Source organism: Episyrphus balteatus, chromosome 3 (assembly GCF_945859705.1).
Source record: "Episyrphus balteatus chromosome 3, idEpiBalt1.1, whole genome shotgun sequence".
Taxonomy (NCBI): Eukaryota; Metazoa; Arthropoda; class Insecta; order Diptera; family Syrphidae; genus Episyrphus; species Episyrphus balteatus.
In genome coordinates, this window is record NC_079136.1 from 46480083 (window position 1) to 46506656 (window position 26574).

A 26574-nucleotide genomic window follows, 5' to 3' on the forward strand; every position below is an offset into this window, starting at 1 on the left:
CAGTGACATCATAGTAAAAGAAATTGGAAGGTTCATTTCTTGCCAGGTAATGATCAGAATAATCTTTTAATTAAATCTTCAACAATGAAGTTGATAATGCTGTATCACTTTAACAATATAAGATAAGGTGATCGATTTTGCAAATTTTGGTGTAGGTAAACCAGATAAGATTAGATATAAGTTTATGTTAAGGCTAAAATTAGTACTTATTTTTATAGTTTTTATTTTGATAAACTAAGGATATTTTAATGAATAAATATTGTTTTTAGTTTTTTCTTTTTCTTTTTCATATAAATAGTGGGTTGCCAGATTCTCAGGTTTTAATACTTAAAAACAAACTCTTATTTACCTCACTTTACGGTCAACAATCATTTTGGGCAATTTCGGAGCTAAATCAAGTTTATATAGGTCGTACATGTAACTACCTATTTGTTAAAATTATAATAAAAGGGGCATTCAATCGCCACGGGTGGAATATTTCGTATAACTTCTTCTCTTTATTTTATTTCAGTTAAAAAACAGTAGAATTTGTTAATTAATCTAACTGTGCAAATAAAAAAATGCTTCCTTAATTATTATTCTGGAAAAGAACAGAATCTTTTATATTGTTTCGAGTGAGACAAAAGTAAATAATAATAATAATAATAATAATAATTTAACTATATGCCTGTAAGACCTAAGGTCTTTTAAATGCAACTGCACTGCACTAGTTAGAAGGAATAGAAAGATAGGAAAGATTTTTTGTTGGTACAGTGAATTGAGAATAAGATGATTATTAACTCATATAGTCCCATAAAGTAAAAGAAAAATCTTTTTTGATCAGGACTGTAAAAATATCAATTAAACAAAAAATGCACTTAAAGTAAAAAATATTCATTGCAAATAAAAAAAAAATGCATTAAAAAAAATGTTATTGCAAATTTAAATAAATTGCACGACTGGGGTCGCACGTACTTGCTCTTATGGTAAAAGTTACTCTAATGTTAAAGTTTTCAATTGAACAAAATAAGGGAAAAATTAAAATTTGATATTTTCACTGAATTTCGTTAGTGGTGCAAAAAAATAAAATCTATTTTTATAAATAATTAAACACCGTTTTAAATGCTCTTTTACAAAAAACTAAGTATGCCATTTTATTTGTAGTAGTAGTAGAAAAAAAATTTCGAAAATCGTTAGAGCCGTTTTTTAAAAAATTAATTTTTTATATATTAAAATTTCCTAACATTTGTCAAAAAAAAAATTGATATGCAATTTTGAATAAATAATTAATTTACACATAAAAACGAAATTTCAAAATTTTTCACCAACCCGTTTCCAAAAAATTGATTTTTCAAAAAAAATTTTGAATTATTTTTTTAAAATCCAAAAATGTGTTTTTTGAAAAATTAAAAATTTTTTTAAATAATGATTGTTTAAACGTTTCTGTATTAAAATTCATAAATTCATAAATACAGAAATTCATAAATCCAAAAAACCGTTCTATGGCAGGTACCGTTAATAACGGTACAAAAAATATATTTTGTATTATCAAAGGCGGCTCTTATCAATAACAGTAAGCATAAAAAATTTAATCAAAATCGTTAGAGCCGTTTTGGAAATAAATCAACTTTTTTGTTTCCGTTATATGACAGGTACCGTTAGTTTTGGTCCTAAAAAAAAAATTCAATTTCTCCTCTAGGGAATCACCCAAAACTTTTAATTATAAAGTTTGAAGAAAATCGCTTCAGTAGTTTAGGCTGTAGCTCGAGGTTCTTACAGACAGACAGACAGACAGACAAACAGACAGACAGAATTGCCGTTTGCTGAATCGAAACTTAAGCATTTAAGTTCTACATAAATCCTTATGTGACAGTTTACGCAGAGGAAAAAATAGGGAATAAGAATTTATGTTCAACATAAATTATTTAAGTTTCGATTCAGCAAATGGCCCTAAGGTTCTTTTATTTTATTTAATCTTTTAATTGCAATAAGCCCGCATATAAAATTAATGAGAAATATTGAAAATTTTAGCAGATATTTATACTTAATTTTTTTAAGAAAAAGAATGATGTTCACTATGATTTTAACAAAGTTTAAACGGAATTTATTTATATTTATAAGAAATCTTATTATTTTATGTAATTTAAGAAGATCATTTTACAAAAATTTCTGAAGTCACATTTTTTTTTCCGATTTTTTGATTGACTGACCTGATTTGCGTTATAAGCTAAAAGGTTAAAAAGTTACCCATCAGAAGAAATCGTTTGCAAATCTACATAAAATAAAACTAAAATTGTTCCAACTGTTTTCTGTTGTAAGATGCAATACCCTCATAGGTCACTAGGGCGTATGTGTAACATTATTTTTAATGCAAAAAATTTAATAAAAATTTGTGGAATACTGTATATTTTAAGAACAAAAGCTAATTTAAACTAATAGAGCGGGCGGCCACTGCAGAAACGCTCAACTCATCGAGCTAAAGAAAATTTCAAATGGGAAGTGAAAGAGGGCTATTAGTAGTTACGAAAACCACAGGTCTTCCCGTTCGCATCCTGGCACGATTGGCGTGGTAAAGTGCATTGTGCATCTCATAGACTTAAAACACAATATTGGTGTCAAATTAAAGGTGATATTGTCAGCTATCAAAATTCAGAGGTCTTCCGGGCGAAAGTCTGGCAGTTTTGTCATGCAGCCTGTTTTAAGGTTAGAAGCGATGAAAGTGAGTTTTTTCATAAAGTCTTGTTTTTTGGTATTTTGGTGGATGAGTTAAGGAGTTTTTTCACTATAAAATAAAAATATGAGTTATTAGCATTTAAATATAAAACGATGTTTTGGAAAAATGCTTGATAGTTTATTAACAATGACCCAAAGTATATGCAAAACTACGAATAATTCACGAAAAAGTCTCAAATAATACGCTGCGCCCCTTACAACTTACCGAATTAAAAGTCGAATTTAATTTCAAATTAAAGCTAATAATGTCTTTTTTTGAAAACCAGAGGTCTTCCAAGCCAAAAATTGGAAGTTAGGTCACGCAGCTTGTTTTAAGGTTAGGAGCGTTTTTTACTTAAAACGTTCACCCAAGCTGGGGGGTGAAATGTCAAGATGTGGCTTGGAAGACCTCTGGTTTTCAAAAAAAGACATTATTAGCTTTAATTTGAAATTAAATTCGCCTTTTAATTCGGTAAGTTGTAAGGGGCGCAGCGTATAATTTGAGTCTTTTTCGGGAATTTTTCGTAGTTTTACATATACTTTGGGTCATTGTTAATAAACTATCAAGCTTTTTCCAAAACATCGTTTTATATTTAAATGCTAATAACTCATATTTTTATTTTATAGTGAGAAAACTCCTTAACTCATCCACCAAAATACCAAAAAACTAGACTTTATGAAAAAACTCACTTTCATCGCTTCTAACCTTAAAACGGGCTGCATGACAAAACTGCCAGACTTTCGCCCGGAAGACCTCTGAATTTTGATAGCTGACAATATCACCTTTAATTTGACACCAATATTGTCTTTTAAGTCTATGAGATGCACAATGCACTTTACCACGCCAATCGTGCCAGGATGCGAACGGGAAGACCTGTGGTTTTCGTAACTACTAATAGCCCTCTTTCACTTCCCATTTGAAATTTTCTTTAGCTCGATGAGTTGAGCGTTTCTGCAGTGGCCGCCCGGACTATAATGGCACGGGGCTAAAAATCGTTTCATGAGTTAGTTGTATTAGTTTTTGTCGACAGTTAAGTAATGGGCACATCTAACACACCCATATTATAAGTATCCTAATTCCCACAAATTATTGAAACAAAAAGGTGTCTTTGCAATCTTGCTCCTATAATTTTAAATTTAATCATTAACTTTTGCATTTGCAGCTTATGAAAAGGAGAAGTAGTATCCGAAGGCAGGACAAATGATGAGATCATAGCGCCACCTTGATTAAATTTTCATCAAGATAATGGAAATTCCTTTATTTATAAAAATGTTATAAATGTTACAAAGAAAAACGCATTACGCAGAAAATAATTCAATTATTTATAACTGGTAAAATCTCATACCGGCTATGATATTTTCGACATTCACATTTATGGATTAACTAATTTTTATGTAATTAGTCCTTAGGTAACTGGTAACATTTATTTTTATCCTAAAATTTTTTAATATATCCTTGATAATGGTAACCCTATAGCATTAAGTTTCATAAATTCAAATCAAAGTTAAGGTAAACACGTAAGCCTTCGTCTTATCTAATTTTTTATCAAAACAAATGAAAAAAATTAGAAAATTATCAAATAGCTATAAGTTCGTGGAAACCTCCCACCAATCGAAGTAATCGAAAGTCGACGAATTGTTATAAAAATAATACCCTCAACCAGATTAATATTAAGCACTTTCAAGTATCTTAAACAATTTGTATTCAAACACATACAAAATATAATAGTCTAAGAGCCGGCAGCACATTTTGGCAGTTTTGATATAACCGAAATTCGAGTGTGCACATATCTAGATATGCACCACAGTATGTCAACGGAACAAGTCTGGCAGTGATCTTTTTCAGCTTTCCCTTGCCAGACGCATCCAAAGTGCAGCAAAAAATCTATTTTTGGCGTTTTGGTATAACCGAATAAATGATACACCAAAAAATCATAAAAAATCCCCTGATTTCGAATCTGTGGGTACCGCAAGTTTCTTTTTCAGCTTTCCCCCCGCCAGACCGCTTTAAAGCATTTTTAAGTGCATTTTTCTAATAAAAAACCTAATTACTTATTTTCTGTTAGGTATAACCGTATGATGGTAACAAATTAAAATTCTATGTCTATTCCAGGTCTAGAAAATATAATTTTAAGCCAGCTATTTTTCAGCCTTCCCTCTGCCAGACGCATCCAAAGTGCAGTCAAAAATCAACTTTTGGCGTTTTGCTAGGTATTACCCCAATAAATGATACACCAAAAAATCATAAAAAATCCCCTGATTTCAAATATGTGGGTACCAGAAGTTTTTTTTTAGCTTTCGCCCCGCCAGACCGCTTTGAAGCATTTTGAAATGCATTTTTCTAATAAAAAACCTAATAGCTTATTTTCTGTTGGGTATAACCGTATGATGGTAACAAATTAAAATTCTATGTCTATTCCTGGTTTAGAAAATATAAGTTTAAGCCAGATATTTTTCAGCCTTCCCTCTGCCAGACGCATCCAAAGTGCAGTCAAAAATCAACTTTTGGCGTTTTGCTAGGTATTACCCCAATAAATGATACACCAAAAAATCATAAAAAATCCCCTGATTTCAAAAATGTGGGTACCAGAAGTTTTTTTTTAGCTTTCGCCCCGCCAGACCGCTTTGAAGCATTTTGAAATGCATTTTTCTAATAAAAACCTAATAGCTTATTTTCTGTTGGGTATAACCGTATGATGGTAACAAATTAAAATTCTATGTCAATTCCTGGTTTAGAAAATATAAGTTTAAGCCAGATATTTTTCAGCCTTCCCTCTGCCAGACGCCCTTAAAGGTTTCCCAAACAGGTTTTTCCATAGAAAAAACACCTAGTTTCTGTTTTTTTCTTATAAAATTGAAATAATATTTTTTTGTTTAGAGTAACCATATGATGGCCAAATATTAACTTTCTCTGTCTTTTCCTGATTTAGAAAATGTAAGTTTAAGCCAGTTTTGTTTCAGCCTACCCTCTGCCAGACGCCCTAAGAGGTATCTCAATAGTACGGGAAATTTAGATTTTGCTATATGGGGCATGGGGGTCTGGGAAAAAATCCGAAATGCATTTTGTTTCAGGGATTAAAAGAGCATAAACCCAGGGATCGAAAGAGTCTAAAACCACATTTTGTACAACCGCACCAAGAATCATTTTGTTTGTCCCTATACAAAAAATTGCAATTTTTTGAAGTTTTTTGCCTACAGATCGAAAACGGTCTGTCAAATCGAAAAACCAATATTGTAACAAATGAAGGTAATTAAAAGATCTACAACTTTTACAACGAACAAATTTAAAAAAAAAAAAACGCTCAAGTAAAAGAGATATGACAAAAATAAGAAAATAACTTTTTGACGTGTTTAAAAAAAAAACACCCTAACTTTTAAACCAAAGGGATAATCGAAAAATGTTATTTAACATATATTGCAGAAAATTAAATTATTTCAAGTTTGTCATACATTGTTTTTTCTGTAGTTTCAAAAATACGCGAGTTATGTGAAAAACTAAAATTTGTATTAAAAAAAAATGGCGGCCAAATGACTCTTAGTGCGATTGAACAAAATTTGGTTTACTACTCGTGTCTTTATGCCTTTCGAGCCCTGAAGTCAAAATGCATTTCGGATTTTTTGCCAGACCCCCATGCCCCATATAGTAAAATCTAACTTTCCCGTACTATTGAGATACCTCTTAGGGCGTCTGGCAGAGGGTAGGCTAAAACAAAACTGGCTTAAACTTACATTTTCTAAATCAGGAAAAGACAGAGAAAGTTAATATTTGGCCATCATATGGTTACTCTAAACAAAAAAATATTATTTCAATTTTATAAGAAAAAAACAGAAACTAGGTGTTTTTTCTATGGAAAAACCTGTTTGGGAAACCTTTAAGGGCGTCTGGCAGAGGGAAGGCTGAAAAATATCTGGCTTAAACTTATATTTTCTAAACCAGGAATAGACATAGAATTTTAATTTGTTACCATCATACGGTTATACCCAACAGAAAATAAGCTATTAGGTTTTTTATTAGAAAAATGCATTTCAAAATGCTTCAAAGCGGTCTGGCGGGGCGAAAGCTAAAAAAAAACTTCTGGTACCCACATTTTTGAAATCAGGGGATTTTTTTATGATTTTTTGGTGTATCATTTATTGGGGTAATACCTAGCAAAACGCTAAAAGTTGATTTTTGACTGCACTTTGGATGCGTCTGGCAGAGGGAAGGCTGAAAAATATCTGGATTAAACTTATATTTTCTAAACCAGGAATAGACATAGAATTTTAATTTGTTACCATCATACGGTTATACCCAACAGAAAATAAGCTATTAGGTTTTTTATTAGAAAAATGCATTTCAAAATGCTTCAAAGCGGTCTGGCGGGGCGAAAGCTAAAAAAAAACTTCTGGTACCCACATATTTGAAATCAGGGGATTTTTTATGATTTTTTGGTGTATCATTTATTGGGGTAATACCTAGCAAAACGCCAAAAGTTGATTTTTGACTGCACTTTGGATGCGTCTGGCAGAGGGAAGGCTGAAAAATAGCTGGCTTAAAATTATATTTTCTAGACCTGGAATAGACATAGAATTTTAATTTGTTACCATCATACGGTTATACCTAACAGAAAATAAGTAATTAGGTTTTTTATTAGAAAAATGCACTTAAAAATGCTTTAAAGCGGTCTGGCGGGGGGAAAGCTGAAAAAGAAACTTGCGGTACCCACAGATTCGAAATCAGGGGATTTTTTATGATTTTTTGGTGTATCATTTATTCGGTTATACCAAAACGCCAAAAATAGATTTTTTGCTGCACTTTGGATGCGTCTGGCAAGGGAAAGCTGAAAAAGATCACTGCCAGACTTGTTCCGTTGACATACTGTGGTGCATATCTAGATATGTGCACACTCGAATTTCGGTTATATCAAAACTGCCAAAATATGCTGCCGGCTCTCGGTCTATAAGTTCTTAATTAATAATTTAAATTGAATAATAAATTACCTTCAACCAATCAGCGAGAACGATGACAGCTGGATCTTGCAATGAATTTAATAATTCAGACGCAACGCGCTTCTTCTCACGACGATAATTCTTCCTCTGTGCTTTGTACGACTCTTTGCGATTGAGCTTCGATGTATCTGTTGGTTGTTGCTGAAGGAATACAAAAAAAAAATTGTAAATTTTAATCGACAATTCAAAAGAAATAAAAAAAACATCTTACTTTATCTGTCGAATTGCCATCAAACTTTGAGCTACTGTCTCCCCAATTGGCGATGCCTAGAAAGAATTTCATTGCACGAAATTAGCCAAAATTCAAAGTACTGAAAGATCAAAAATTCATTTGATCAAAATTTGCTGCACTTTTTCTATTACAACACAGTTTTTCAAAAAAAAAAAAAAAAAAAACAATTTCTTTTATTTTTGTTTTGTCTATTTGTTTTGTTCAAATAAAAACATAAAAATTTAAAAATACAAGACTATACGAGCAAAATGTATCTCAAGGCAGATTATAAAAACATGCGCATTCTATTTTTACATTTATAAATAATTGTATTAATTTATTTAATTTTATTTTTTGTTTATTTTGTGTTTCTATTCTTATTTTATTTATATTATTTTTTTAATTTATAGTTCAACAACGATTCTACTGTCCACTTTCTGGCCAAAAAGAAAACTAATCACAGAGAGTCCGAAATGTACGATATAAACAATATTTTTTTTTTTTTGTGTTTAGATAAAAAAAAAAAACACACATATTAGACAGCGAAATGAGTTGAAGAAAATGAAATAACAAAAACAAATTGCAAATCGTAAATAAACATCAATTAAAATAATTAAACGAGCTGTGAGTCTATATCTACCGCAGTACTAACAGTGAATATCAATAAATTATTAAATAAAAAATAAAAGTGAGTGAAACAAAATACAAACATTAAAATTAACACAACAAAAACAAAATATAAAAAAAATAAAAACATGAAAAGCCAATCAACGTCGTCAAGAACGATTACATGGCCAGTGCTGTGGGATTAAGAAAAAAATGTCCCCTTCTTCAAGATTTTATGACAACAATACAAGCTAAAGTGAATGGATTTGTCTTGTTTTTTCTTCGTTTGCAATTGAAAAAGAAATTTACGCACGAAAGGAAAGCTAAGTTATCAATATTATTAAAAACCTCAAGAAAATAGATTTTAAATTTGTTCAGCTTTTTTACATTTTTGACCAATCTTTTCCATCATAAAATGTTAGAAAAAAGTTCCAATTTTTAACAGATTAATTCTTACATACAATGTGGATCCTTTGTATCTTGAAAGCTATACTTCTGACCTTCTGATGAAATAATCTTACTTAAATTTGGGAACATTTCTATACGCTTATAATAATTTATTATTAGATTATAATCTATATAATTTTTTGATAGGAGAACAGCGCCAAAAAAGCCACTCAAAGTTTTGCTGTTACCCCTTAACAGATTTTATAACACATCTAAACAATATTTGCATGCTCACAATAAGTTCAAAATAGTATATTTTTTGTATGAAATTTCATAACTTATTCCAAGTTTTTTAGTCTTTGTCCACGTAGTAATTGGCTGAGCGTCAAAAATAAATTAAAACATAAAGAAATGTAAATGTAGAACCCCGAATTGCAATGGTAAATTTGAGGGATACGTTCGATTCCCAACCTCCACCACCTAAAATATAAAACTTTTTTAGAGGTACTGCCTATAGCGAGAAATTGACAAACCCTCCAGGAGCGCCTAAAAATGAAAACGATTCATTTGAGCTCTTAACCTGCGAGCAGATAGCGTATATAAGAGACGCAAAAATTTGGAGTTTAGAATCTTGAAATTCATTTGTTAAAATTTGCTATCACTAAGAAGAAGAGATTGGCACAATATTTCGAAAGAAATTTAAAACATTTTGAAAAATTGATCTTTCAAAACAAAAAAATTTTTGAGTTTTTTTAAGATAACGAACATTCTTTTCATAAAGAAGCAAATTTTTTTTCAAATGGGATAGTTGGTTTGAAGGAAAGTTTAAAATTAAAAAATAAATTTGATTGGAAAAATTGCACACTATTTTTGTATCAAATTCGAAACAGCCGTTTGACGGGTTTCTTTGTTTTTAGGCTTAAACAAAATTCAAAAACCCTATTGAACATTATGTTGTTTTAAGTTCCTTTCCAATCCTTGAAAATCTTAACCTTCAAGGAACAAAAACATGCAAGGAAAGTCTTGTTACTAATTTGTTTGATTTCAAACCCAATTTTACAATTCCCAATTGTACAATTCTGGTCTAGAGTTTTTTTTTTAGTTTACAAATGGGTCACTCGTACTTGCTCTTATAAAAGTTGAGGAGACTGTCAATTTTTTTTTTATCTACGCAAAAAGGAATGTCCATTTTACTATCTAGTCATGGCACCGACCGCCTGTACAGTAATGAGTTTGGAATCAAATAAAAGGCACAAAAATGAAAAAAAAAATATAAAATCCGCTCTTAAAATAAATAAAATAACTTGTTAAATGAATTTAAGCTTCGATAAAAGGATGCCATTTTGTTTCTTATGTTATTTGAATCGGATGAAAAATTTTACTATGTATGGTATGTAAAAATTACAAAATACAAAAATAAAAACGTTTGACTTCCAAAAGCCTTAACTGCACCTCTAAAAAATGTTCGGTTTTCAACAAACAAAAAATCCACCTTGGGGTGTCGCGAAAAAAAATAATTTATTTTTTAAATCTAAGTTTAAGCGTTTAAGATGATTTTTTTTATAAAAATCTAAGAAACAAAAAAAAAATTGAATGGTGGACAAACGGTGGAGTTAGATTAGTTTGGTTAAAAATGTTGCTTCACGTAGCTACGCGTAGCTAAAAAACCATTTTTTAAGATTCCTCTCAAATATGTGTCTAAAACTAAGAGTTTACAAAAAAATTAAATGGGTCGTTATATACCTAATTATTACAAGAATACAATAAAAGATGTTTCCATGAAATATCGTACAAACTTTAGAAATTAGTTTCTCGTTTAGAACGTTCAGAAAAAATAGAACTTCTCTCAAAAATATCTGTATGATTTATTTAACCAATACGTTTTGGAGCAAAATAATTTTTTTTTTTTCAAAACTGAAACGTTAACGTTATGTTCAAAAGAATATTCCTAAAATGCCTCTAAGAAATATCCAAGAAACGCTAGTTACTAACTTTGAAGTAAATCCCTTTACGGACAGACGGATTACAGATACATTTTTTTTTTTCATATTCACTAATGCTATGGTTTTAGGTATTCTTAAGTCGTATTGAACAAAATTTATAATTTAAAGAAAATAAATGATTTTCCAATTTTTTGAACACTCAGAGAACAAAATAGTAAATATCTGGATAACTATTAAAATAGTTAAAAAAAATAGTTATTTTTGACAATAGTCAATCAAAGTACTCGTATTCTCTAAATTAACTATTAAAAAGTTAACTTTAACTATTAAAATAGCTGTATTTGACTATTTAAAAAGTCAATAATGACTATTTAAAATAGCTATCCCGGTTTTAACTATTTAAATAGTTATTCTTTCTCTGTGTGTAGACATTATACATTTTCCTTAAGCTTGCAAAAATTAAGCTTTTAAATACTTTTACTTTTTTCTTAAAAAAAATAAATAGGTACACAATTTGAATAGTACCACCAAAATAGTATATATTGTTTAAATTTCAATTCTGTTTTGTTTAACGCCATGAGCAAACAATTTATATCAAAATTTCAACACTTCAGAAAAAATATTAAAAGTTAAAAAATGGCAGGTACTTTTGTAAAAACTATTGGGAATTTTCTACAAAAATAAACCCTCAACACTGCACACTATTTTCTTCTTCTTGAATGGCTAAAATGTTCTTGAAGTATAGTTTTCTTGGGGTAGTTTTTTTTAGGTTTTGGCCAAGTGCACGGCACAATTCATTGAAGGAGAATTTTATTTTAATTTTGTTTAGTGGTTTTCATTCTTGTACATACGAGTACCTATGTTTTATATTTTTTCTTTATACTTTAAAGAACTTAAGAGGTAGATTAGTTAGAAGAGTGAATATAATCATAAACAAAAAACATCAGGTAGAACATATAAATAAAAAAAAAGAAGAAAAAATAAAAACCAACAAGATAACAATCAAAGATAATTTTGAATGTAGATTGAGTAGAGTAATGTACAAGTGCGAGTAATTGGTTAACAACCAAGACGAAACTTTTATTTCTGGCAGTTTAATTTATAATTATTTAAGTAATTGGTAAAATGAGCAAGTGGGAAAGATTTGCTTTGGATTAGATTATTGACAAAGTAATTCACACGCTTAACGACTTATTTTCACTGGTAACTACATTTCCTGGATTTAAATAAAAATAAACTTAATTAGTATGCAAGCAGCATATTTACTTTGTATATAAACAAAGGTGCTAGTTTTCAAAGCTTTGCCTGTTTGTTTTCAAGTTTACTATGTGTGGCGAGTATACTCTGTGACTGGTATACTGTGTGATTGGATTTTTAAAACCGATAGCAAGGTCAAGAAATCGTTACGTTGAAAACTATAAGTTTATTAATTAAAATTTCGTTTTATCTCAAAAGCCATACGTTGGATAAGTTAAGGAAAGTCGAATAACTAAAGAGTGTAATTAAAAAGGATCTGCTTTTTCATCCAACTTTCTTCATTATGGTGGTTTACCTCTAATTGAACAAAAAATCTGAAAATCATCGTGACTGCATCATGAAATATAATACATGACGATAAAGTTTTACGATGGAGTTGGGAAAAAAAAAATAAAAACGAATCAATAAATGAAGCCAAAAAAGAACGAAAAGTATCTTTATGCACGAAGAGATGGAAGTGAATTTTTGTTATAATCAATAGCAACTGCAACTGCCAAAAATTTTGTAATCTGTTCCAGTCGGGTAAATCTTGAAAATCATTGACTTTGAAACTAATTTAAGGAATTAATTATACGTACAAAATACGTTCAGGAACTGTATGAGTTTCAATATTAAAGACAGAAAGGTACACTTCTTATAATCATACAATATTTTATTTTCAACAATTAACGTTTTCGGGAATAACAATTCCCATCTTCAGATTGTATAGCAAAAATTTAAATAATTTTTTGATGGGAATTGTTATTCCCGAAAACGTTTATTGTTGAAAATAAAATATTGTATGAGTATAAGAAGTGTACCTTTCTGTCTTTAATACTACTTTAAGGAGCTGAAAATCTTCTGAATTCTAGTTCATGGATCGATTTTAGTTTCATTTAGATGGGGACAAGATGAAATTCTTTTAATAGGGGAACAGGGAAATTAGATATCTGAAGAAGTAAGAGCTTATTTTTTAACATTCAAAACACAAAATGAGCGTTAAGAGAAAAGGCAGGTATTTGTAAAGAGATACCGATGCACTTATGTTTTGAAGTTCTTAATATCTAAATAGGGGGAGGGGGTGGTTGGGTTAGTCGGTTAGTCCGACCAATAAAAGAATCTCTGTTTGTAAAAATGTGCCCGAAATTGGGCTGAATGAGAAGCTCTTGAGATTGACTAGAACAGATAGTTGTAGTTTCTGTTATATTACACTGGTCAACAATTTTCAACTTTTTAAAATTTTCCAGAAAAATTTATATCAAATTTTATAGATTTGGGTTCAGTAAGCACAAAAATAATATTGGTTTCTTTCAAGCAGCTCTAGTTTTTGAAAAATTTATATTAAACTCAATGTATTTGGGATCAGTAAACCTAAAAATCACATTTATTTTTTTTCTAGGAGCTCTATTTTTTTAAATATTTTAGTTTTCCACTTATTTTAAAGTTATGCATATTTTACCTGTTTGTTAACATTTTCGAGAAATTTTCTTTTCGAACCTAATGCATTTGGGTGCACTAAGCCTAAAAATCACACTGGTTGCTTTCTAAGAGCTCTATTTTTTAAAGATATTTTAATTTTTCAAATTTTTGGGGTATTTTCATACTATTTTTTTTTAGATTTTAGTATTACAAGCGTTTTTTAAGTTTTGTTGGAAAAATTTGTTTTGAATGTAATGTATTTTCGTTCAGTAAGTAAAATAAAAATATAAAAAAAAAATTAAATAAAAAAAACATTTAACAAAAAAAAGTTGTATGAATTTCTATGAATTTTTATGAATGAATAATTTAAAAACTAGAGCTGCTAGAAAAAAACTTATGTTATTTTTGGAATCAGCACCCTAAATTTAGTAAGAATTGATAAACAACGGTCTGGAAAATTTTTGTGTGTTGGGCAGTGTTATTTTAAAGCTTCTAAAAACTTTTGATAAACTTTATGAAGCCACTTTTAAAAATTTAAAAATTATTTTTATATTTTCTTTATCCGCTAAAGGTTCAATCTATTAATCTAAAGCATAATTAGACTAATTTTGTTATGTTTTTTGTCGGTAAAATTAATTTCAAAAGCCTTTATGTATTTGATTAAATGTGTATAACCAAAATGATTACATTGAACTATCCATAAAGAATAGAAAAATATATATCAATTTGCGGAAAAGTTCAAAAAGTTTGGATGTTATCAATTTATTATAATAAAAAAAAGCAGCAACACCCAATCATTTAAAATAAAACAGTTTACACTCTCAATCGTTTGATTGAGTTGACATTTTTCAAATTTATTTTCTTTGAGAAAAAAAACATGAAGGCAATGCTAAAGAAATGGCAAAAATTTCAAAAACTCACAAAAGCTCAAGCTGCTCGATATAAAGTGAGGATGTATACAAAATCACCAAATTTATGTGCAATAAGAAACGGATACCTAAAGAACTATAGTAAAATGTTTATTTTTATTAAAAACACAACCATAATCAAGTTGCGCATAGTCTAGATCGGTTATTTCGAAAGATTGTGTTTTTTTTTCCAGTACCTACATACATCAATATTTATTCGTATATATGTCATAAATTGTGTTTGTTTATTTTTTCAAGTTAATTATTTGGCAAGAAATGAAACAGCTGAATAAAGTTTGAAATTAATTTCCATCATATAATTTGTATTAATTAATTGAATTGAAAACAGATAAGCAAAAACAAACAAAAATTAATTTTGTATTTATATTTTGCAGCTAATATTTTGTATGAGTTATGAAGCTTAAATAGAAAACCAATTGCTACATCAAGAAAAGAAAATAAAAAAACTGATATGCTCTTTGTTTGCCCTTGTCCGATCTAACTCAATAACGTAATATATAATTCCAGATACTTCAGTATAACTTTACATGTAAATTACTCTTAACTGAAGAAAAGAGGATATTACATTTATTAGAAAAAGCTTTTATTTCAACTTGACAAAGTGACAAGGGTTTCTTAATTGATATGACTTTTTAAAAGCAGTATTATTTAAAGTATCAAATGCTTATTTTGTTTATATACATTTTTGAATTTGGACTTCTGAGCTTGATAGTAAAATAGTAAAATTTTAAAACTGGTAAAATATGTTATGGAACTATAAGGAATACCTGTCATATAACAAAGAAGTATATTTTTTTTACAAATAAATTGCTCTAATGTGTTGGATTAATTTTTTTGTGTGATAAGTAAGTATAAGATAAGTAGTGTGATAGTGGAATTTAACGACAGAAAAATATATACTTTTTGAACCGTTAGTAACGGTTTTGGATTAAAAGACCATATTTTTTTTGGATAATCGTTTTTAGGTGTTGATCATTGTTTTCTTAAAAAAATTATAAATAATAAGAAATATTAAAAAATAAATTTTTGAACAAAAAATAACGATTTTCAATTTTTTTTTGAAAATTCAATATATCTGATTTCATTTCAAAATCGTAAAGCCTGAACTACATCAAAACATAAAGTCAAAAAAGTACAAAAAAGTAAAAAAAGCTCAAAATATAAAAATCACATGTATATTTACCTGACATCTATTAGAAAAAAATTAAAAAGCTCTTTTGTTTTTGAAGTTTTAAATTTCAAATAAAAAAAATTTTTTAAAGTAAACAAAATCGGTATCTAAGTCGAATTTTCACAGGACACCAATATTGGTTCGATTTTGCGGGAAATTCGAGTAAGAGAAATCTATTTAATCATTTTGCTGCAGGCGGTTTCATTAAAAATTGTGAAAAAGTACGATTTAGAGGGAAGTTCGACCTGGATGAAGTTCGACTTTGAGGGAATCGACTGTAATTGAAAAAAAAACTACAGTCATTAAAATGGTTAGGGAACCAAAACTGAAATGCTTTTTTTTAATATTGAATTTATTTAAAATTATTTAACATTGCATACAATACAAATAATGTCAAACGAAAACGATTTAAATGTTCATATTTCAAAATGCACCCATTTTGCAGGCGTTGACAGCTTTTGAAAATGGGGCGAAAACTACCCTAACAAACAGTGAGCCATTTGTTGCAAAATGTTGCAAGTCTCTGAAGTATTTTCGCCTTTTATCCCAGAGCGGCGGATTTCTTTTTGAATGATGGTTATCAGAAACTCATCCTCAGCTTCTGCAAAATAGATTTTTTACGTGAAGAATTAAAAAAATTCAATTTAACAGACCATTCGAGTCCAAAATCCAAGTCTTTTATGATCCATTCTTTAAACGCACAGAAGCAACAAAATATATTATTTTCTTCAATTTAAATTGAACCATTACAAAATCTTTAAAGATATTAATGTCACATAATGTATTTAGGTATACAAATATTCAAAAACATTTAACAATGTTATTTCTTGCTTACGGCATTGTAGACTTTTGAATTTTTTCATCAAAATCTTTTGAGACGTTTTTGATAAACTTAAAGAGAAAAGGAATACCTAAGTCTAAGCGAATTTCAAGAGGACTTCATGGTTATTGCCAAGATGCCTATTTTTATGATAGTAAGATGATTTTCAGCTTAATTTAAAACGGAAGTCATATTTGCAAAAAAAAGCATGCAGAAATCCACTAAATTTTAGGTATAGTTAAAAAATACTATCCTTAATAAATAAACCGAAGTCGTTCGTCTTGGGCTGTTTACTCGACGACAGATGACAGACCAAATAAATTGCATGTCAAAATGTAACAAGAAACGATCATAACATTTGTGTTGTCAGCAAATTGAAAATCCGATTGATAGTTTGATGTATCTACCTCATTTTTCAATATTGCACAAAAGTACATTTTCAAAAATATAAATTCACTATTTGAAAAATTGCTTCAAAATCTAGCTTTTTTCCTCATTCTCTTTTGCATCATCAAATCAAACAATATATCAATATTGAATGAATATTGAAAAATTTAATTGGACCAAAAACAAACAGAAATGCAGTCACGGAATTGTCTTAAAATAATACAATTAATATATTTTCATTTTAATTGATGTTTTTAATTTTGAAAGCAACTACATTTTGACGCCTCAAAAATGACTGCTTGTTGATCAGATTTGCAACACAAATAAAAATATGTGAATTAATTGACCAAAAACAAAACTGGTATATATTTATTCTAACAACATGTAAAATTTTATACATTTGTTAAAAAAAAATAATAACATGACCTTTAAGTGTTAATGCTCTGTGCTATATTATTCTATATGCAAAACAAGTATTTAGAAGGTAGTCGTTAAAATTAATAGCTTGTAACCATCGGACACGAGTATGGGAAGCTTAACACACAAAATTGACGACTTAATTGAAGTACATTTACACGCTCATGTGTTTTCCAACACAGCAATCTAATGGATAGTGGTACTTATCCACTTAACATTTTTTTTCTCTCAAACAAAATACTACATCAATTATATGTCATGTAATATAAACTTAGGTAGGTACTTTGAAAAAAATCTCTGTGTCCCCACATACACACATTCTATTCATTTAAAACTTTAAGACCAGTATGAAAATCTATGTTAATCTGATTTACTATATATAAACAACAAAAACTTTCTACGAATTGTAATATTTATTCCACAAGCTTGAAATCCTCCCCTCAATTTTTTTTTCTTTCACATTTTATCATACTTAATGATATTCTGTCATTTTTTTTTTTTTTTTCAGATATACACCGAACGACCAAAGATACTTATATTCAACAATGAAATTCCTTCTTCTTTAAATACAACAGGGAGCAATTGAAATATTAATGCGGACTAAGATGATGAATAAAATCAGAGATGAAAAGATGTCTGACGTCATGGCCGCATGATTAAGCAGCCATAGAGCCACAGCAGCCAGCAGAGGCATAATATACATTTTCAGAACAGACTCAAGTATCGCACCCATTTAGTGAAGCTATCACGTCGCGCCTGTACGTCCGTCATCGTCGTCAGTAGTCGTCGTTCTCGTTATAACCACCTTATAAGCTTACGATAGGAGGAACACTACACAGATCTTCTCTTACCCCAGATACTTTTTTGCACATCAATTCAAATTTGAAATAAATGGTTCATAGGAGAATTGTGCGTGTAACAGTATGTGTTACAAATAATGGTGTCACTGAATAATTTCGAAAACAGTTAAAATAAAATACATATTTAGTTTAGAAATACATATGTAGCTTAGAGATTTATTTTGATGAGGGATAGGAAAATTTTTCACGGAAACCATTGTCTTTTGAGCGCCTTGTGTTAGGGCATATTTATGCAAAGTTCGTTGAAGATGCAAATTTGTCTTAAAAAATTCATGAAATTCTTTATTTTTCCAAATGCATCAACTACTGCGTCAAATATTTTGAAGGAATTTTAGGATGCGTTTACCATACAAAAAATTGTTAAAGATAGAAATATACAGTAAAATAGCTTTTGGGTGAGTAACTGTATAATTTTTTCGATGCTAAATACGAATCTGCAATTGTCCAACAAAAATTTGGAACGGCAAAAATGAGAAACTACCGGAATACTGTGATAAAATAAGTTTTGATTATCTGAATAATTTGAGTCAAATTAAAATAAAATTACTGACGGAAATGTTAATGAATTCACATAAACATGTAAGTGACAAATCGAACGATTTGCGGCACACCATGGCGTATACGTACTATTTTTTATACAAAATTTTTTGGTCAAGATCATTTTCTAAGTTTTTTAATAATGTTTATTTAGTGGTCGTTCAAAGTATAAAAATCATACAGCTAAAAGAGCGATTTTTTCAAAAATAAGCTGACAATTTTGGTTGAATCTCTGGGGAAATTAAAAGAAGTATTAACCGATTTCAAGGAAAATTTGTACATATATAAAAGTGTAAAGAAAAAATGATTGATTCTCCAATGAGATAAACTGAACACAAGCGTCAATATGTCATCTCCGTTACTTTAGAATGGTATAAAAACCCTTTTTTTGTATTTAATTATGGTAATATTTCAAGAACGCACCTTTAAAGAAATGTTGTGGTTCTTGTGACAAAAACCTTGTTGACAATAATAAGTAGAATACCTATTAGGGTGTTTCTTAAAAATCAATTTTCGAAATTTTAATGGGACACCCTTTCATTTTGTTCTTCCTGCCTTAAATATAAATTAGGTAAAATTTGGTCCAGTTTAAACACGTTCTAGGGGTCGCTACCACAATTCAAAGTTTTGAAAAATACACCAAAAGTTGTTTTTTTTTTCTCAGAAAATTTTTAAATTTGTAATCAGAATTAAGTACTTTATATTAAATCTTTAACTGTTTTGAAAGAAATTTTGATAAAAATACAGCGGAATAAAAATGAAGTTTAATTTTGAATATTTTTGAATTTGACATTTTTTTTTTGTGTTATTCTGTAGAATAGCTAACTGAGTGATCTTTCTTAATTGAAAAATTCAATGATTTTATCTGATTGTTTATGAGCCTAATATCTTTATTCGACGGACAATTAACTGACTGTTTATTAGAAGATTGAAAAATCGGGTCTTAAGCGTACTTTGTATTGTAACAAAAAAAAAATTGTTGAAATTGATCTTTTTTTTTACTTAAATCTTTAGTAAATGGTAGTGAATGATAGCGACCCCTAAATTTTAATATTAAAATCAGAAAAAAATACCATATACTATGCTTATATGGTAGAACATAATGCAGGGGTGTCCCATTAAAAAATCGAAAAAAGATTTTTTCGACCATATAAGAAGCACCCTAATACCTATGTTTAATAAGGAAAAACTAGAACGGAACAGGCTTGAGTGTTGCTCAAAAAAATTTTTCTGTACTGATTTTTCATTCAAATAAATTGTAATTAATTATTATATTTGTTAACATTCTTAATTTGTTCTTCATATTAAAAAGATCCTAAAGAAATTTCCACTTTTTTTAATTTATTTTATCATGTTTTTGGCCAAATACAACATATCAGATGCTGCTTGAAAATTCTCACTCAATTCTACCTCAAAAGTTGAAGCAGAAAATCTTGAACTAAACTGTGCTGGACAACTTCATGGAACAAAAAAGACAAATTGTAGTATGGTGCAAAATTTATTTTTCTTCATGGAACGTACAAACATGTACTTTTCGAATTTTTGCTGTTCTTTTCTGTCCCGATCAGATTCTATTAAATGATATGAATAATAAAAAATTTAATTTAAAAAAATATTTAGATATATTAGAATGCTTCATTCACCCTATTTTCTGTAAACTTTCTGCAGATAAAAAAAAATCAAGGTATTTGAAAATATGTATACCTCATCCTTTCTAAAGTTCTCTCTTTAGTTGGCTGAAATAAATTTAGTTTGGTATTAAGTATTGGCGGGGTTAAAAAAAAACAAACTGTTTGGCACGAGTCTTATCAGCTGTCCAAATTAATTTTTGCAATATTCATCCTTCTGCGTTATGAAGCAGAATTTTCACCCAAATATGGGAGTAAATATTTGTCTTATTTTCATTTTAAAATATTATAATACGGGAGAATTCCTAAGAATATTAAAAAAGCTCCTAGGTAAATGTTAGTTATTTCCTTGTCTTGGTATATAGACTGTTTAAAAAAAGAAGATAAATAACCAAGACGAATAAGGCTTTAAAACAAAAAAAAAAACATGAATAATGATGAAATAAAAATGATGACAAAAGACGCATGCAAAGCAACCATATAACAAAAGGATTTTACGAGTATAATATAATTTATGATATCATCCTGAAATCACGCATTTCTAAAGTTTATATTTTTTTTTTTTGTATTTGTTATTTTTGTGAATAACAAAAAAAAAGAAACTCTATAAACCACTTTTTTAAGATTTCCGTATGATGACTAATCACAACAATTCATTTCCTTAAATATACCTACTCCTTTTGTCATAAGAATTTATTTGTCAAAATTTAATGATATACAAAAAATACATTAAAAAGGCATTCATTTAAGTTAATTTTCCTTTTTAATGCGAAAGAATATAAACAACAACAAGAAAGTAAAGTAAATGAAACATTTCAGAGAGAGTGAATATCTAATTAGAGAAACTGGGTGCAAAATGTCGATAGCACTTGGAGCCCTCTAAATGGTAATCAGTAATCACTGGGTGGATTAGTATCTACATTTACGAATGCGTTGAGTATTTAACAAAACCATAAAAGCCTAATGGACTAAATAAGTGATTTATGTGTTAAGCAGTTCAAGATGACCTTTGCCACGTTAAATGACTGCTTTAATTGTTGTATAGTCGTCAAATAGTACTTGAGTTTAACAGTTGAGTATTTTAATTTTTAATTAGGTCTATTTATTTAAATGTTAGAGTCTAAGGCTTTAATGAAGAAGGAGTTCCTTTAAAGTAGCTAATGGAATAGTGGTTTCAAGAATTATTCTGACTTTTTGTATTCTTCAGTTTAAGAGTTTAAAAATGTATAAGATGAGACAAATTAAGGATGAGGGTTTTTTTTTTGGGTTTCGTGTTAAATTTGTTACCTAGTTTTAATATAAAACACATGACATGTCATATTTTTATGTCCCAAATTAATAAAAATAAAATGTTATAAATGAACATACTCATTAAATTTTGACAGTACTCATTGTCTGACACACGCAAAACAATTAAGTTGACTTGTGTCCACTTTGAATAACATATTATTTTGTAAAAATCCTAATCCAAACACGCACGAAAACATTATTTTTTGTACTTATAATAAAAGCATTATGTAGGATAAATTTTGTATTAAGAAAAATTACTCGAGATTATAATCAAAAAAAAATGTTGGAATAGGAGATGAAATAAAATGCACGACTGGGTCGCACGAACTTGCTCTTGGAGTTAAAGTTGCTTAAATTTTTAAGACTTTTTATATAGAAATTTGAAAAAAAAAATAAAATTCGTTTAAAAAAAAAATAAAATAAAATCTGAAATTGAATTGCCCTCCAAAACAAGTATGCAGTTTTGATTGATATATTAACGTGTATTTTTAGAAAAAAAAAATTTCAAAATCGTTAGAGCCGTTTTTTAAAAAAAACAATTTTTTATAAATAATTTTTTGGAAAAAAAGTTTGAAAATAATATTGGTATGCCATTTTGTAGAAATCACTAATCAACATCTAAAAACAAAATTTCAAAAAAATTCAATGTCCCGTTTTCGAAAATTTGATTTTTCAAAAAAAAATTTTCAAATTTTTTTTAGAAATCCAAAAATTCTTTTTTTTGAAATTTTATTTTTTGGTTTATATTTAAATTATATAAATGCTTCTTCACAAAAAGTTTCGTTGAAATCGAATAAGAAGTTTCAGAGATATTCGAATTTGAAAAAACGGTTCTATGGCAGGTACCGTTAATAATGATTTTCAAAAAAAAATTTTTTCATTGAAATATAGACCTTAGCTTAAAACTAACATTTAAATTTTTTAAACGAAATCGTTGGAGCCGTTTTCGAGATATTTGAATTTTACTAAAATCGGTATATGACAAGTACCGTTATTTTTGGTCCAAAAAAATTAATTCCAAAAACCCCTCTGGAGAGTCGCCAAATAACGCTACATACCAAGTTTGACATTAATCGGTCCATCCGTTTAGGCTGTAGCTCCTTATACAGACAGACAGACAGACAGACAGACAGACAGACAGACAGACAGACAGACAGACAGACAGACAGACGGACCATCGTAATGTCATGGAAAAATGTTATCTCAACTTTTTTTTTTGTACGAATGCATAACTTGATATATAGTACCTATATCGCAAGTAAAAAGTAACAGGCTAGGAAAATTTATAGATTTCTTAGAACATTTAAATTTTTTTTGTATGTACCTACGTAATAAATAAATGAACTAATAGCAATCGAAAGACCATTAGCGACAGCACCAAAAAAGCCTGTTCTTTCTCCAAAAATGTTTTGTTCTAATTTCAAATCAGAAATTTCAGTTTTTTTGAAGTGAAAACTTCTTTAGTATCGTAGTGATTTGAAACAAGATGAAACGAAAAAGCGACACGAAAAATTAATTGATCATAACTTTTTTTTTAATAGATAGATGAATGAAATACAGTAGATAGGTAATTAAATAAATTATGATTGTGCAAAATTTCAGTTAATTTTATATTCAAAATTCTGAGATAACGGTGAAAAGATGTTCTTTTTCTAAACACGTTATATCTTTTGATCTAGAGCACATAACAAATTTATTTAACTTCAATACGCATGCTGATAATATTACCTTTCATTTAATATATCACACATAACGGTACGTGCTCTACAAGTTATATAATCTTTAATTGAAAAACTTGAAAAATACCTCAAAACACCTGTGAAGATTTGTTGCCGATGACCAGCCAGCAGTAGAGGAAGTACCGTAATCTCAGTTTGAAATTTCGACATGGTTGGCTTTAAAAAATTCTTACTTTTTTTGTAGGCATGATAGAAATATGATTGAAGCGTCTTATAAAATGTGAAATAATAATGATATAAAGTTGTTTTTTAGAAAATGGATTTAATGGCGTTAAAAAAATTCTAGCTCTTTTTGTAGATGTTGTATAGACATGGTCGATATAAATATTTTGAGCTGAAACAATTAGCTTTCAGATGGTATAAAATGTATTGTAGGTTGTCATATACAAAAAAGTGATGGAATAAAAAAAGTTATATTTTTTCGATTTTTTTAAAATGATTTTTAAGGTTTCACTTCAACCACGTGTGAATTGCACACATGATTTTTTTTTTTTATAGTACTTGCCAATATTTTAGAGATGGCACCCGGCAATTTTCAGATAGAAGAGAGTGCCAGCTAAAGATTGGTGTAAAGTTTAGCTTTTTAGTGTATACAAAATTATGCTCTTTTGTTCAAAAAATATTATTTGTAGTTATTTTTTTCATCGGAATAGGGTTGCCATATTTGTAGGCTACATTCCTTTTATTGTTTTTTTTTCACTATTTGGGCGTTTTTTGGCATTTTATAAAACTACAAAGATATGACAAAATTAGTAAGTTGACAATTTTTTCTTTTAGATAGGGATAGCTCATAGAAGTTCCCATTTTAAAAGTAGCAACTCAATTTTTTCATTTTATCTTTCATTTGATACCTACCTATTTTAGTTTTAATGGAGGTAAGCTGCCCGATTTTACGAGTTTTAAACATTTATCAGGCTTTTATACCTTCAAATGGGGTTTTTTGGTTTCAAAAATCACTTTATAATTTAACAAGTTTTTAAACACCCCTATAAACTAATAGCCCATTTTATTTTAAAAGTGTCATTGAAATGTCATCAGATGAGCAGCTGCATAAAAGAAGTGAATATAACAGCTGATATTTTTGTTTTGTAACACTTTAATTTTTAATTTTTGGAGATAAAATATGTATATTAAATTTTATAAATAATATTTTAATGGTTTGATTTTTATTAAGAATTATATTGGTTGTCTTTATCCGACAATGAAGAGCAACACAAAGTAGTTTGCCGTGAAAGTGTATTGCGGGTTCACAGGAAACCATATGGTCCGATTATGATGATATTGCTTAGAAAAAAAATGTTATTTCGACTTTCATTATTCGTTTAGCAAAAGAAAAGGGCTTATAAAATTAACAAAAATTGATTTAAAAAAAGTTACACATACGCCACAGTGGCTATCTAAAAAAAAATTAATCTACACAAGCAGATTTATTGGTGTTTGCTTAAACAATACTCTTAAGTCGAAATTTTGTTATAGAAATACGCTAAAAGTCCCCTTAACGGTGTAACTTAGAGTAAAGTTGCAATAAGCACTTTTGTAGAATGCTAAGTCCTAAGGCTTCTAACTTTAAGAGAAACATAAATGTATTGTAACGTATGTAATGTAGTTTCCTGGTATTTGGTTTAACAGTCATTCAACCAATTTTTTATATTTTATTCAAAATTTACTTAAAAGAACTGAACAAATTTATGTCAGGAAGGATTCAGGAAATCCTATACAACTCTCTCAACGCGGCATGAAAACTCTTCTTTTTTTTCACTCCCTCACAGGAGGAAAATTTGAATTTATTATCAAGGACGAACCCATGCATTATTCATGCATGCATGTTCGCATTTTCAAAAACCTGTCAGCAATCTAAAATCACCGATACAAAAAAAGGTTGAATATTTTACACACAATGCCACAGTTATTAAAGTTTTGCTTCGGAAGAGATAATTTTTGTTGCTTTGTGTAGGTGAAACTATGCAACAAAAACTAGACCAGAATACATGCAGAAAAAGAGAATTTATGGAGGATGTGGATGGTGGATACTTGAATGTTGAATAAGGTGCGAGCTTAAATTAAAAAAAAAAATAACAACCTTTTGTTATGAAAAATCTTTTGGTTTGAAATGAGATGCAAAATATTGAATTGTAAATTAAGTTTTGAAAATAATGAGCTGCAGCAATATTATTGAGGTTAAAAATAATGTTCGGTAGTTGTTTTTTTTTTAATTTGTTTGCACGTGTTAGATTTTGATACGAAACTTATTTTTTGAAATATCAAGCGCAATAATATTACTTTCTTTGAAACATTGTAAAGATTTTTTGTATGAGATATAGTTTGTATGTACCATCAGATTACCACGGAGCTTGTTGCTTAAGCTCAAGCTATTGGTTAAGCGGATTACTGATGGATGTTTGAAAGAACTTGGAAATAATGGATACAAATGCAAGCTACAGCTAAGGCAATTACTGTATTTCAACGACTAGGAAAGTAGTTCGGACCGAGGAATAAGGATACAAAGTATTTTTTGCAGCATGGATGAAATGATCTTCAGATTGATGGCGAGAATACCATTTACGCCAGTGGATTTGTGAATCTAGATTTACCATAAAAATTATGTTGGTAAACCTCATGCAAATAATGTACATTCAAATTATTCGTTTGGTAATCATTTAAAATGACAGTGAATTTAATGTACATATTAGAAACATTTTTCATGAAATAATTTAAAAAAAATTGTAAATTTTTGTACAATTTAAAAATATTGAAATTCCAATAAGACTATTAGATGTAGGGGAAGTGGGGGCAAGACCGCCCACTTAGTGTTTGACTGTCTTAAAAACCAATAAAAAACATCTCTTAAATAGAATAAAGTTTTTATTCATTAAGTTTAATGTTTTTTGCAGAAACTCTCATTATTATAAAATAAATAAAAAAATACTGAATATATAGACCAGTACCGAAGCCTTCAAAAACATTAAAAAGTAAGAAAAAATCATAGTTGGATAAAACCCATTACAAAAGGAGGTGAATATGATAAAAATGAAGGGAAAAATAAATTACGGGCGAGCCGAGTTCGGGAAGTGGTAGGGTTGAGTTTTTAATGGTAAAAAATATCTCGATTTCCGGCAAAACTACAATTTCTATGGAAAAAAGTTGTATGGCAAGAATGTAGGTAATAAAAAGATCTACAACTTATGTACTAACAGTTTTTTCACATAACCTCAAAATTTATGTGAAAAATTCAAAAAAACCGAGTTTTTGGTTTTTTATTTTTACATGTACTTTGGTATACTAATGTATATTTTTGTTTAAACTATTGGAAAGTA

The 26574-nt window shown here is 28.9% G+C and overlaps 2 protein-coding genes across 4 annotated transcripts in view; one reads left to right on the forward strand and one right to left on the reverse strand.

The window, feature by feature from the left end:
* Positions 1 to 26574, forward strand: part of LOC129913190 (uncharacterized protein DDB_G0288805) — a 306856-nt gene that overhangs the window by 221953 nt on the left and 58329 nt on the right. The window lies entirely within an intron of this gene.
* The window catches only part of LOC129913188 (oxysterol-binding protein-related protein 8), a 78434-nt gene that overhangs the window by 18582 nt on the left and 33278 nt on the right, over positions 1 to 26574 (reverse strand). For all 3 annotated transcript variants that reach the window (XM_055991739.1, XM_055991741.1, XM_055991742.1), the window contains 2 exons: positions 7892 to 7947; positions 7672 to 7821 (listed from right to left, as the gene is read on the reverse strand). In XM_055991739.1, coding sequence (XP_055847714.1) covers positions 7672 to 7821; positions 7892 to 7947 — 206 coding nt within the window. The remainder of the gene's footprint in view (positions 1 to 7671; positions 7822 to 7891; positions 7948 to 26574) is intronic.